Source organism: Neltuma alba, unplaced genomic scaffold (assembly GCF_004799145.2).
Source record: "Neltuma alba isolate B1F8T4 unplaced genomic scaffold, ASM479914v2 tig00004575_pilon, whole genome shotgun sequence".
Lineage (NCBI taxonomy): Eukaryota > Viridiplantae > Streptophyta > Magnoliopsida > Fabales > Fabaceae > Neltuma > Neltuma alba.
This window is the reverse complement of record NW_021633772.1, coordinates 1-14,779: the sequence shown is the minus strand read 5'-3', so window position 1 is coordinate 14,779 and position 14,779 is coordinate 1. Positions and strand designations below refer to the sequence as shown.

At 35.3% G+C, this 14,779-nt stretch overlaps 1 protein-coding gene and 1 pseudogene across 1 annotated transcript; both read left to right on the top strand.

Moving 5' to 3' along the window:
* The first annotated feature begins 4,013 nt into the window (after positions 1-4,013).
* On the top strand, positions 4,014-5,454 carry LOC114745252 (probable mannitol dehydrogenase; annotated as a pseudogene).
* A 7,811-nt stretch (positions 5,455-13,265) lies between these two features.
* On the top strand, positions 13,266-14,424 carry LOC114745251 (dof zinc finger protein DOF5.7-like). The gene has a single exon (XM_028933403.1). The coding sequence runs from the start codon at positions 13,428-13,430 to the stop codon at positions 14,319-14,321; it is 894 nt and encodes a 297-aa protein (XP_028789236.1). The 5' UTR covers positions 13,266-13,427; the 3' UTR covers positions 14,322-14,424.
* Positions 14,425-14,779: the final 355 nt, after the last annotated feature.

Sequence of the window (14,779 nt, the reverse complement as noted above, 5' to 3'; positions counted from 1 at the left end):
TTTCGCCGCGGCGAACTCCAATCTTCGCCGCGGCGAACTAATCCCGAGAGGGATTACTCGCCTGAAAACCCGACTTCGCCGCGGTGAAAGCTTCCCGAGAGGAAACTCTCGCTCGCCCAGAAAAACTTCGCCGCAGCATGCCTTTACCTTCGCCGCGGCGTCCCCAAGACTTCGCCGCGGCCAAACCTTCCCGAGAAGACACTCCCCTCTGAAACTCCCGGTGCGCCGCGGCGAAGTTTACATACCCTGAGAGGGGTACGTTCACCTATTCCTCCAACAAACCTCAAATTCAACCCAAACACCAAGATCAAGATTAAATCACTAATCTATCCTCAAAATCAACCCAAAAGAGGCTATTAAAACCCGATAAGACTTAGGATGTTACACAAATTCCCTTTGATATGATAAATACACATCCCTTATCTTTCTACAACCACTATTGACTACTTACTATCTTGGAAGGCTAGAACTCAGAGGATTAAATCTCAATTTCAACAACAAAAAGTGTATCATTGTTCAAGATATGATGAAGCTGGTCATACTAGAAACATTTGCAGAAATTCAAACATTGCATGACTTTATTGTTGAACATAGTCTTTATTGGTTTTATATACAGTTGCTCTGTATATATATATATATATATATGAATGCCAAAATATATTTTTGGAATGGTTAGGAAAGTAGTTATGATTGCTTATTTAGGTTTTTTGGGTGGGTTGGAATCCATTTTGTATAGTGCCATGAATAGAGGTGAAAATTTTCATGATGATACATGGTGATAAGTTGTCCCAAGTCCTATAGTAAAATTAGATGGCAAGTATGTAAATGTATAAACACATTAGTCCACTTGCAAATGGACATGTTTCTCTTGTTCAAATTTTTGAATTAAATTAGGCCACTTGCAAATTAACATGTTTCTGTTGTTAATGTATATATCCTCATGGCAAATATGCAAATTCCAATTATGAATAGTCCCTCCCAAATAATTACTTTTTCAATTAAACTAACTCACTTGCAAATGAACGTATTTCTATTGTTAATTTATGTATCCTTATTGCAACTTCACAAGTTCCAATTGTGAATAATTCCTCCCATACTTGTAAATTATCAAGAACTTTTTCAATTAAATTAACTCACTTGCAAATGGATATATTTATGTTGTTAATTTTGTATTCTTGTTGCAAATTCGCAAGTGTCAGTTGTGAATAATTCCTCCTACACTTGTAAATTATCAAGAATTTTTCTAATTAAATTAACTCACTTACAATGCATTTCTGTTGTTAATTTATATACCATTGTTGCAAATTTGTAAATTCCATGTGTAAATAGTTCCCCCCATACTTGTAAATTATCATGAACTTTTTTCTAATTAAATAACCCACTTGCAAATGGATGTGTTCCTTTTATGTATCGTTATCACAAATTTGGGAATTCCACTGGTGAATAATAGCTCCCACACAAATTGGTGAGGAAAAATAGAATAAGAGAATTAATTGACATGTGATATACTGATAATATATATTTCCTTACATTGGAATTGTGCAAATTCCCATATATATAAATTTGTACACGTTTTTTAACTAACTTAAATCACATCTGCAATTGAAATATAACAATTGGCTTGTCCTTGCTTTCTTTTTGCTTGTATCTTTATCCGTTCAAGTAGTTCCACAACAACAACTGACTTTGTACTTCTTTGAGTAAACAAACCACCATAACAAGCCTGACCTTAGTGCAATGTGTTATTCCTATGCCACAACAATGAGTACCACCATCATTACATTCACATAGGTGCAACAATGAAAACTGAAAATATTGCATGTACTCATGGACTTATAATTCAACTCTTACTATTATATAATAAAGCATGGTAAACTCAATTCCATCCTTCTCTTCCACATGGGCCACTCTCTTAAATATATGATGACACGAATCTCACAATCATCACTACAAAATTAACACAGCATAATGTTACACCACTAAACATCAAATTGCCACAACCAATTTAAATATGCTAATTCTTCTTGTAAATTCTCCATCTTCACTTGGCTAACAAAGCTTTAATGCAATAATAGCATGTACAATTGAGTTCATAAAATTTTTCTTGCTATAAAAAAACAGCAATGAGTACTACACTTCCAGAACAACTCAAACCAAACATATAATTAAAATCTTATATTGAAGATATTGATTTTAATACCAGCAATATTTCCAAAAGTTTTACATATTTGGAAAAGAAAAAGCAGTAAGTTATTCCACCCATCAAATTCCAACAAATCAAAACAAGGAAATTTCTTTTCTTTTGCAACCTCAACTTACCACGCATATGGATCTTGTGACATTAAAAAATTGTTTACAATCCATAACTAAAAAACAAGTAAATAAACTCGCAGTATGAAGAGCGGACACTGGTTTGAGTATAGATAAACTAAGCCCACACAAGAATGCTTATGCTATGAATGAATAATGATCAGTTTGGCAAGCAAAAAAACTGGATGACAGATGAAACAAGCTTCAAAATTATATAATTAATTAACAATACCCTTTTGTCACAAGCTCTACATTCATATAGGAATTGAAAATGCACAAAAGAAGTAACTCACTCTCAACACTTAATGGTGTGAATTTGAACTCAACCCATTGAATAATTTTTGCTCAACTCAAAGTAATAAAAAAAATTTTCTCAATGGTTTAGAACTCCATGACAACCCAAACCACACCCATAAAATCTACAATACAACAAATTGAGAAGGATTTTACAGTGATGTATAGAGAAATTTTTGAATTTAAAGGCAGTGAAAGAAATCACATCCACAAAGAGAGACATCATGGTGAAGGCGAAGCCTCTCATTCAAGACTGGTAGGGGCGATGGTGAAAGCTCTCTTTACTAGAACAATAACAACAGTGAAGGCTCTCCTTACTAGAATAGCAGTGACTGTGAAGGCTTTTAGTAGCAACGACGAGTAAGCCTCTCACTAAACACTTGCAGGGGAAGTTTCAGAGAGTGAGATAGGGGAGGTTGGCAGTTTAGAGTGAGAGAGGGACCTAATAATTTTCACACTTTTTTCAAATCCAGGAGAACAATTTTGAGGGCAACAGCGTCTTTTTTATATCCAAATTAATTTCATTTTCCTTTTTTAGTCTGTAGTGATATTTCATAATTATAAAAGGGCTTTTTGAAATTAATTGGCTACAGTAAACCTTAAGTGAAAATTTTCCTTCTTTTTATGTTTAGTTTGCCTCCACTTATTTCAATTTCCATATGCAAATTGGGTTGATAGAAAATTTTTTTCACAATACAGTGAAAACCGTATTATAATTTGTACTCCCAAAACTCCAATCATGACAACAACGAATTTTACAGAGTGATGATAATTTGACTTTTGCTCTAATACACTTAGAAACAAAGGCACTTATTTTTTATGTTGTGTCTGAACGGAGTTATGTTAAGAGGCATTTATAAATATTATTGGTAATTTTTAAAGCAATATACATCTTCAATTAAGAAGTCAGAACCATATATTATCTATCATGAAACAACATGGCTTTATTACCCAATAATTGTTTAAAATAATTTTGCATGAAGATAACATCATTGTAACATGTAGAGTTTCTTTAAAATAACAACGGTTCACACTTAGTGGTGATAATGACTTCTTTGGATAATCTAATCCGACTCCAAAAAAATCGCATGGTGTAATCAAATTTTATTTTAAATTATCATTCCACTTGGATCTTTGTGGTTTGCCAAGAAACGGATGACTGATGGCACATTTTCTTCACAGGAAAAATTCAAACAACATAATAAAAAAAACCTCAGAAGAAAAAGCAAGGCCGACACTCCAATAAGTGGAAGTCTCAAGTCGTGTGCGTCATGGAGCACGTCAAAACAGCCAACCACTTGTCACTTATAAATAGCAGCTCCCTCATTCGTGTGCACTTCCTTTTTGTATACCTTCTTGTCTTTAACTTGCGAGCCTGACTGATATATGCATAAATAGCAGAGACTCAAATGGTACTACAACCAGGGTTTGAGCATCCAAGGAAGGCCTTCGGATGGGCAGCAAGGGACGCATCTAGGCTTCTCTCTCCTTTCAACTTCTCTCGAAGGTGTACACACACACACACACACTCACACACATATATAGAGGCGGACACACCCACACACATCCTTGCGTGTTTCATTATAATGACCGTTTTTTGTCGGTTCCATCATTTTTGTCGCTGAGATCAACCGTTTCATTTCTGCAGAGAAACCGGAGAGAAAGATGTGACCTTCAAAGTGATGTATTGTGGAGTGTGCCACACCGACCTCCACTTGCTTAAGAACAACTGGGGCATTTCCGTCTATCCCCTTGCACCTGGGTAGGTACGTGTCTATATTTTCATTCTCTCTCATGAAATTTATAACTGATTGTGTGGTATATATGAATGTCAAGGTTGATTTCATTCTAAACTACTATATATGGGGGATTAATTCAGGCAAGAGATTACAGGAGTAGTGACAAAGGTGGGAAGCAAGGTAGACAGATTCAAAGTTGGAGATAAGGTTGGTGTGGGATTCATGGTTGGGTCCTGCCGTTCATGTCAAAGCTGCTCCGACGACCTTGAGAACCAATGCTCAAAGCAAGTGTTAACTTCTGGTTCAAAGTATGTGGATTTATGGCACTATGACATATGGAGGGTACTCAGATTTTATGGTCGCAGACGAGCACTTTGTGGTTCGTATCCCAGATGCTTTGCCTCTTGATGTTGCGGCTCCTCTGTTTTGTGCTGGGATCACAGTGTATAGCCCCTTGAGGAACTTTGGTCTGGACAAGCCAGGCCTTCATGTGGGTGTGGTTGGTCTTGGTGGCCTTGGCCATGTGGCTGTCAAGTTCGCCAAAGCCTTTGGGGCTAAGGTAACTGTCGTTAGTACATCTATTAACAAAAAGAAGGAAGCCACTGAACATCTTGGAGCTGACTCCTTTGTTGTCAGCCGCCAGCAAGATCAGATGCAGGTACGATACCTCTCTCAAACTTAATATAAAAACTACTAAACTAATTTTGATACATTAAATAAGTTATATAAATTAGTCAATTATAACTAAATATGACACATGATTTTCTAAAATATACTGTAACATTAGATTATATATAGGTGAACTAGTTTGAAAAAAAATAATAAATACAGGAGATAAAATAGATTATGAACTTATGTTTTGGACTAAATTCAACCCAACAACTAGTTACTATATACTAGGCATCGGAGGGAGTATTGAAATATTGGACAAAACGTAGTCACAAAAAAATCAGATTTCTATGTTCACTTGTATGTATGTGTGTAAGCTGCAATGGGGACTTCGGATGGGATCATTGACACAGTTTCTGCACAGCATCCTCTGGGGCCTTTGATTGGTCTGGTGAAGTCTAATGGGAAACTTGTATTGCTGGGTGCACCTTATATTAATTAAATCATGCTCTTTTTTCTCTTTTTGTAATTTTCTAGCTTACTCGGAAGCCACATCACCAATTTTTAACAGCGTCTGCAACCTACATCGGATGACTCAAGGTGAGTTACGGATGATTAGGATTAATTTACTAAACGAAAAAAGGTTAAGGATTGAGTTTTAACCTATTTAAAAATTGAAACTTAATCTTAAACAAATGGATTAAAATTTAAAGGATTAAGATTAATTTTTTCGTTTTACTTCATATATTCCGGGGGACACTAATTTGGATAAAGATTCGTTCGTTGTAATGTTTATATACGCGTTTACATTTATAATTCTTGTGACAAAAAACAAAGAAAAATATTGTGTGTTTTCAGGGAAAAAAAATTAAAGTAGGCCCTACATAACAGGCTATATTTCAAAATGAATTCTGCTAGACATGATTTTTAGGAGTATGAATCTTTTCACTTTTTTTTTTGGAACCATGAACTCCTTGCACCTTCCATGAACTGATTTTTTTTTAAGCACAGGAGGAATCATATCCGAGACACTATTAGGTATTAAATGTGAACACCTCTTTCTGCAGAGATTCAAATTTTAGTTTATCACGTTATGAAAAACTAGTCCTTTTTGCTAAACCTAATCCACGCTTATGAACTGATTTTTTTTTATAAGTACATGTATTCTCTTATTAGAAGTAATTCTGTTTGACGCATTATTGAGTACTAAATATAGACAAATCTCACAATAAGAATTTGAACAGGGGTTTACCATGAACTGGTTGTTATGTCATGGGGCGCCTATTACTCAGACCCCCATTGGCATTGGCAAGAGTGGGGAGGCTTCCATTTTGGGCCGATAAAGATGCAAGAGTCCAAAAGGAGAAAACTAAACGCAAGACCCATCACCCACTTGTCCACGGGCCATAATTTGGGCTGAAGCTAAAATATTCCAGCCCGTATCCATGAGGCCTTTTGGCCCGTCACAAGTTTTTCTTTACGAGTTCCGCCTAATACATTGGGCTATAAATGATGTGCGTTACCGAGTTGGAAAATCAAATTCATTGTTTATGATGAGTAATAAAATATTGAACTAATTTTTTAATATTTTTTATATTAAGTATTTTTATATTTATATAAACAGGTTAATATAATTTTTGATCATTTGATTTTCAAATCATAGGTTTCAGTCTTTCAATAGGAAAAATGTCAAGGATTTAATTGAATTATACGAATCAATGTTTTAAATAAAAAAGAAAATTAAGGGACCAAAAAATATGATTTGAAATTTGAGAAACTAAAATTAAAATAAGAGAAAATTTAAGGAACTAAAGATTATATTAGCTCTTATATAAAATACTACCTCTAATCATTAATATAAGAGCTAGTTGACTAATTTGAGTAGATTAAGAAAATTAGTTAAGTTAGTTATTTGTAATAAATATGTGTTGTCTTTCCTAAAACATCCTTATTAATCAAATATATTTGTTAGAACTACTATTATTATAAAGACTATCTTAAAAAAAATAGATAAATATAAAAGACAAAATGGATTGAAGTCTTATATTTAGATTCAAAATAAAAGCCAAATAAACTCTTATATTAAGAACACGAGGTAGTATAAAATTTTGAACAAATCACGTGATTGATAAGTTGTAAATTTAAACCTTCACCAAGTTGATTTATTACAGAGGTACTATGATTCTAAACATCGATATTACGATATCGTAATATTTAAAACTAAGCAATTCTGCGTTACTTATCTGTCATAAATTTACATCGGCCGTATATATATCATTTTGTGGCCCCGTGTGTGTGTGTATAGCTTGCAAATATATGAAGGGCTGTTTGGTTTCTTTCAAGAAACATTTTTAGTGTTTTCACTTAGGTTGAAATAATTTTTTTTCATATATTATAAAATTATTTTTAAAATTATGATTTTATCTCAATCTAATATTCTGTATACTATTAGTTAAGTGTTCCCACCCCTTTCAAACCTATTTCTCACCTTTTTTGAAACAACGGTCCTCCTCTGTAACTTCAATAAATAATTTGCATGAATGTAATTGATTTATTATCGTGATCTTTAAATGCCATTTCCCCCTAATTGTTATAAATTTTGACATTGATCTTTTCTGAATGAATAAAAAAGGACCAAAATAGAATTTTAAAAAAACAATTCCAAATTATATGACTCTGATATGGGAGGAAACATAAAAGAAGAAAAAGTCAGCTTTTGACAGAACCCAAGAATCAGAAAATCAAAGAACAAAAGGCAGAAAAGTGATGGATTTCTGATGACAATAATAATAATAATAATAGAGTGAAGAGACGGGAGGAGAGGGTGGCCATACGTAGCCGCGGGATTGTTAATAATTTAGAGAAAGAGAGAGACAAAGCATTAAGCAAGAGAAAGAGAAAGACTAGCACTAGGGGACAGAACTTCAGAAAGCACGCTCATCGATCAATCCGTACTCTTTTGCCCAACCCATTCTGATCCATTCTCATTCAATGCTCTTCTTCTTCTTCTTCCCTCCCTCCCTCCCCCAATCCATCGCCATCCACTCTGATTTCTCTTCTCTTTCTCTGTACTGTACCACTCTCACTTGTACATTCCTCAACTAACAGTAGTGAAGCGTCTCCCACACCCTCTCTCTCACTGTATCTAGATCTTTTCTGATGATTCTATATTCTGCTTTCTTTTTTTTCTTTTTTTCTTTTTGCTTTCTTTTTTCTTTCTCTTTCTCTTTGCCTTTGCATCAGTCAATCTCACGTGAAAGCGATTGTTCATTTGACGCACCTTAATTGTTGGACATCGCCTAGGAAACTGTATGCTCATATATATTGCTTTGGATTTTGTCTTTTAACACTCTGGTTTCTAAATTTCGATTACCGTAAATAACCGGTGTAGAATACAAATATCCAAGAGGTGGATTTTGATGAACATGACAAGATACTTATACACTACTCTCCTTTCTGCTTGTTTATACTTGTGTACTTTCGTCACTGTGATAAAGAGAAAAATTGAATGGAAGTGGGGCTTTCTGTCCTCCTCCTTCTCTCTCTGCGTTTGGTTTGCTTCCACTGTTGCCTTATACATATGCCTCATTGCATGCTCTCTTTTTCCTTCTGCCTAAACCATAACATGTCAATTCAGCTGCGAGGCATATGTACTCTTTCCTCTCTCTCTTTCTTTTTCCTTTCAATTCAATATATCAATACGATTCAAAATCAACATCAGCAGATAGAAAGGAAAAGGAAAACGAAAGGAAAAAAACTGTAGCACGAATCACTGTGTCAAGTGAATTTATTCTTTCACATGCGGGTCATCTTACTTTAGATTCGTATTTATGCTATGTCTAGTATATCCAAACTAGAGCCAAATGGAATAGAATAAATATGTAATTCAAAGTTTTTCATCATATAAAATTTTGAATTCCTTGTTTTGGTTTATATACTTCTCTTAATTTCTAATCACGAACAGCTAGATGTATATAAATTGTGTGATATGCCCCCTTCAAATTTAGGAGGTGTTTGGGTTATGCTAAAAGTGTTTTTTAGAGGTAAACTCTTTCATATATTTACTTCGCATACCGTAAAAATATTTTTAAAACCATGATTTTATTTCTACCTGGACACCCTCTTATAATCAATCACACACGTTATATATCAAGTAATTTGTCCTTCGGATAAACTTGAGCTTGAGAATTTGAAAGTTGAAACATTAATTAACTTTCTTCTCTCTCTTTTTTTAAGTACAAGTGTTTTTGTATTAAAAACACTCATATTTGAGGTACCGAACAATAAGTGTTAAATTAATTAGCTTTTTTGCTAATGACCTAAAATTAATGATCAACACCATAAGCTATCTAAAGACCTTGAGAAATACTGCCAATAACGGCAGTTGAATCAAATAAAAGGGACTAAATATTTTTCAATTGAGATCCCAAGTTAAGGCCTCAATACTGGATTGGTACAAACCACATTGAGATAGCTACTGCTCATTTGGAACTTGTTTGGATGTAGATTATTTGATATAATAGATTTTAGATATTTGTAAGATAAAAAATAAACTTAAAAAATATTTTCTTTCTTTTTTATACAATATCTAGTACTACCAAATTATATTTGAGTATTGTGAAGCTCCATTCCCGGTATCCTTTCGTCTTCTTATCTAAAATACTTCATTTGTTTCTAGATGTGAGTGCTGCAGTTAATTAATTCATATAAATTAAAAAAAACAGTTAAGTTGATTATTTTTCATTAAGTGTTTAAATGCGTTACTGTTATGAAATTACCAAGAGTAGATATCCATCTCCTCTTCCTCTCAACTTCATCAACTCCCACTACGTCTATTATACATTATTCCTCAATTACTCTTTTACTATGCTTTTAATCTTGTAATTCACCTTCCACTCATATTTATGTGATTTATAGTCCACTATGTTATTTAAGTACAAGTATAATTTGTGTGTAAGACTATGCCTATACATAGGGCATGTCATTGTAAAATAAAGAAAGTGAAGAAATACAATATTATTCTCTCATTTTCTTGTCTACATCTCTTCTCTAATCTAACTTCTTTGTTAGTTAATTTCATAACATTAACTTTTTAAAAAAAAATACTCCTTCTTTTAATAATCCACATTGGAAACTGGAATCCGAAATTTAAAAATTGTACCATCAATAAGAATAGTTTTTAAATATATTTATAACTAGGAGATAAAAAGAATTAATGTTTTAATTTAAAACCAAAATATATAATTGAATTAGTTTTTATGTTTAAGACTAGAGAAAATATCTTATAATTGTTATTATTAGGTCAAATTCAAGTGCTGCGAAATCCAAAATAATAGAGTAGCTCTTATTCCAAGAACAGTTTTTCCGTTCAAACATTCTTAACCCTGAGAATTTGTGTTTAAATGGATATAAACTCTTCTTAGAATCAAGCCTCTCGGTTCATAAGAACTTTCTTTTTACTTCAACCTGCTTGAGTTTGTTTTTCCTTTGCCTTCCTAGCTCCCACGAGGCTTGAGGCCGCCGGATCCGTCAGTTTCCATAAGAAGATAAATCATTTCTGTTTCCAAGAAATAAAGCCTCCGCCCTTTGGGTTTTTAATTTGTTCAGATCATAAAATCGGTTACTTGCCACCGTATTTTCATCCTTTAACGCAATTGGACAAACTTGAGGACATCTGCAACCGCAATTAAAAAGGAAGAAATTAAACAAACTGCCTTCTGGTACAATGCACATATAATAAATTACTAGGAAAGTTGAAAAAGAAGTAGAAGGTGATAAAAGTGGTTAGAGGAACGGGATGAGAGAGAGAGAGAGAGAGAGAGAGGATAGCTCGTGAGATGTAACGTTGGAGGAAACCTTGGGGTTATGTAACGCATATGAATGAGGCTGGGGTAATGTTGTTTCTCATGGTTTGGTCTCACGGGAATCCAGCCACCTCTCCTCTCTCACGTGTTCCTTCCTCTCTCCCCCTCTCTTGCCTGGACCTGTCTCTTTTCACCTTATTACTTGTACCTATGCCCTTCCACTTTTCCTCATTATCATTTAACAAGCTTCCCTTGTCGGTCATGGGTTGCGGGAGGGAAGTTTTCAATTTTTTCTTAGTATTGTATTATATATATTGATGTTACACACTTTCGATCACCCAAGATTTATGAAAACTTTCCAACAATATATAAGCTTTTAAGCTTCTCATAGTTAAACGGTTGGCGGTGGTGGTTCCATGCCTACATACCTTGTTAGCTATATTTGTCTGTTAGGAAACAAAAAAATATTAGATAAATTAAGAAGAGCACTCTTTTTTCTGGGATAACTAATTTTTAAGCGACCTATCTTCGAGTGATCAATGAGAGTACTCTTAATTAATGAATAAAGATTAAAACTTTCACCACTGTCACTGATGAATTTTGCCTTCTTTTCTCTTCTGGGTATAGGAGGAAATTTAGCGGACTTTTCAAGTACTGTTCACAGATCTCTTTCTTTCTGATGCGTGTATATAGCTGGGCAGCTGATCATGCATGGTGATCTCACAGTAACTATCTTTTTCTTCCACACGTTATTCTATATCTCCTGGTTCCCATAAGGGTTATTTCATATATACATCAACTGAAAAGCCAGAACAAGACAAACAACTCAGCGCTTGATCATGACCGTTAAAAGTCCTGTTATGGTTAGGGCATCTTTGCAGTTACAAGAGTTATTTCTTTTTCCGCTCTACTGTACATATTCCCTCTCTCTCTTGGCCATAGCTTCGTTCATTTATGTCAGATTCAAATATATAGAATATGAAGAACAAACAAAAATAAAAGGCTTCTTTCCCTCCTTTTCTTTTTTTTGTTTGGCGGGGGAGAAAGTGCTTGATTTGGCCTATTCTTTTGTATGATTGGGCAATTAATTAAGAATGTCATAACCTGCTTCTATATACGAGTTTAAACTTGAAATGTTTAAAAGATCTGACCTTCCATTTTAGCTGAGGCATAAACTTTAGAAGGACTTGTACTCTTCTCTAAAACTTTTACTTCAATTAAGGGTCGACGAAGCAAAGGGGACGTAGTGGTATGGGCCATACTGTAATGTAGCGGTGGACCAATAAAGAGATATCACCACCACTATTCATTGCAATAAACGAAAGTTATTTTAATGATGAGGTATACACACACACACATCAAATAACATAATAAACCAGATTGGAGGGATATCTTGGGGGGATGCCACACGTGTAAGGCTTCATTTGGGGTCTTCAAAGTTCAAAGTAAAGTGGGTGCTTAGGCTTTTAGTTCAAAAGGGACGTTTCAAATATAAAAAAATTTACTGATGACATGATGGCCTAAAACAAAAAAGAAAAAGAGAGAAATAATATATCATATAATAGACAAACTGTTGGGCGTGACAGATCAGCAGTATGCCTTTGTAGTTTGTACTCTGAAATCACACCCCCTCTCTCTTCTCTCGTCCTTGCATCATTTCTTGCTCTGATACCCCTAATAGGTTTTATTCTATTCCTAATTATACACATGTTACAATAGCCCATGTACTACCATGCAATCAAAATCTAATTTTTTCATCATCAGCCAACAACTATATATGACCCACAAGAAAAGAGAATATTATTTCTTCTGGAGCTTCAGAAATTAATTAACTGCGGTTATTGGTCATGAGTAATTCCAATGAATTCAATAATCAATGCGGCAATATATTTTCCGGGAAAAATCCATTAATGTTTTAAGTTAAATTGTATGTGACAAAAAGAAAAGGTCTGAATGAATGACGAAAACGTTTGTTAAAGTTGTCTGAGCTGATAAAAGTAAGTTCTGTTATAAATTGCGTCAGCCAGAATTTTTTTTGTTTTTAACCAGCCAGAATTGTTGCGTTAGTGTATATCTATTTATTTTCACTTTGCAGCAGATGATGATGGCGATGCTTAATTATAATCGTCACTCACCAAACTCCAACATATCTCCCATCATTATCAACCACAGTAAAGGAGTTTCAGTCTCTTAAAGAGTATTTGTTTGTAGAGACTTATAGTTGTAGTATAGTGGTCAATCTCTCTCTACTGTCATAACAGCCTTGGATCATTTACTTTTATTGTGATCTCTCCCTCCCTCCCCCTCTCTCTCTCTCTCGTATATATAATATCGACTTCTCCTTTTTCTAGTGAGATCTGAGCCTCCTCTCTCTATCTGTGCCTCTCTATATCACTAGTGTGCACTTCTGTTTACATATAGCTTGCTATCTTTATTCCCTTAGATCTGAAAAAGTACACTAATTTCCGATCACCCTCTTTGATGAAGATCACAGGCACTCATCATCAAAAGGCCCTCCCTTCCCATTTCTCTCTTCCATCATCACCATGCATGAACTCATTCAATTGATCAGATAAGGATGTTTGCCTCTGCAAAAGGAAACTGAAAAACTGAATCTTTCTCAGCTCACAATACTTGCTATCTTCTTCACCCTATATTTTCCTTCCCGACCATGTCAGCTCCGGCGACGACGAAAGACGAGAGCCAGGACTCAGGCGGCCGGAAAAGCACCTCTGCGACGGCGGCGAGGCAGTTAGAGCAAGGGCTAAAGTGCCCGAGATGTGACTCTCCCAACACTAAATTCTGCTACTACAATAATTACAGCCTGACTCAGCCGAGGCATTTCTGCAAGACTTGTCGTAGATACTGGACAAAAGGCGGAGCCTTGCGTAACGTTCCGATTGGCGGCGGTTGCCGGAAGAACAAGAAACTGAAATCATCGTCATCCTCAAGACTCTCAAATGACGGTGGCTTCTCCCCTTCTCTGGACTTTCACCTTGGTGGTACCGCCGCTAACTTCTTACCCTTCCCTAGGCTGAACGATCACCCTCCAGCTCTTAACCTCGAAGGAACCTCAAGTTCTTTCAATATTGGATATAATTACCCACTTAACGGTGGTGTAATCCAAGGTATGAGCTCACTGAACGTTCAGAGCAGCCTTGCTTCTTCGATTGAGTCTCTGAGCTCAATAAACCAAGACCTTCACTGGAAACTGCAGCAGCAGAGACTAGCGATGCTGTTTGGAGGGGATAATACTGCAAGTAGTCTAAAAGATAACCGACCCGTTTCAGCGATTAATCTCGAGAACCAGAGTCATCAGAGATCATCAAACCCTATTTTGTTTCAGAATCTTGAGATTTCGAAGCCTGAAGAGATCTCTCCCGTGGTCGGAAGTTCGAGAAGAGATACACCCACAGAGTGGTTCTTCGGGAGCTCGTATGCTTCAGTGACTCCAACACCAACTACAAGCAGCGGAGGTGGAGGTAATGGGAATGATAATGGAAGCAATAACTGGAGTCTTCAAGGTTGGGGTGATGTGCAGCAGCAATACAGTGCTTTGCCCTAGATTATGAGGTAGAAGAAGAACTGAGTACACCTTTTTCTTTTCTTTTTTTCCCCACCGAATCGTTCGATAATTATCACAAATCTCAATTCTAAACCCGTTCTAGGTATATGGTAGTGATGATAGCTATGTATGCTGTGTTATTCTATATATGTTGGCTTTGAATTGATTATTAAGAGGTATATGTGTAACATATATATAACAGAAAATTCTTAAACCTTTTTTCTTTCATGAATCTCGTGCACATGCTCATCGATTTCACTAGGGATTATTCAACAGTCTAAATCTCATTTCTTTGTATTGATGCTAAGCTTCGCTCCATTAACTAGTATACTTCTGCTCGTTGAATCCAGCTACTTTCACCTTTGTGGTTATATAATCCATTAGTACATGAAAGGGAAAAGCAATGGCTTGCTTTCTGCGGATTCTGTATGTTTGCTAAGATATAATTTTAGGGGAAA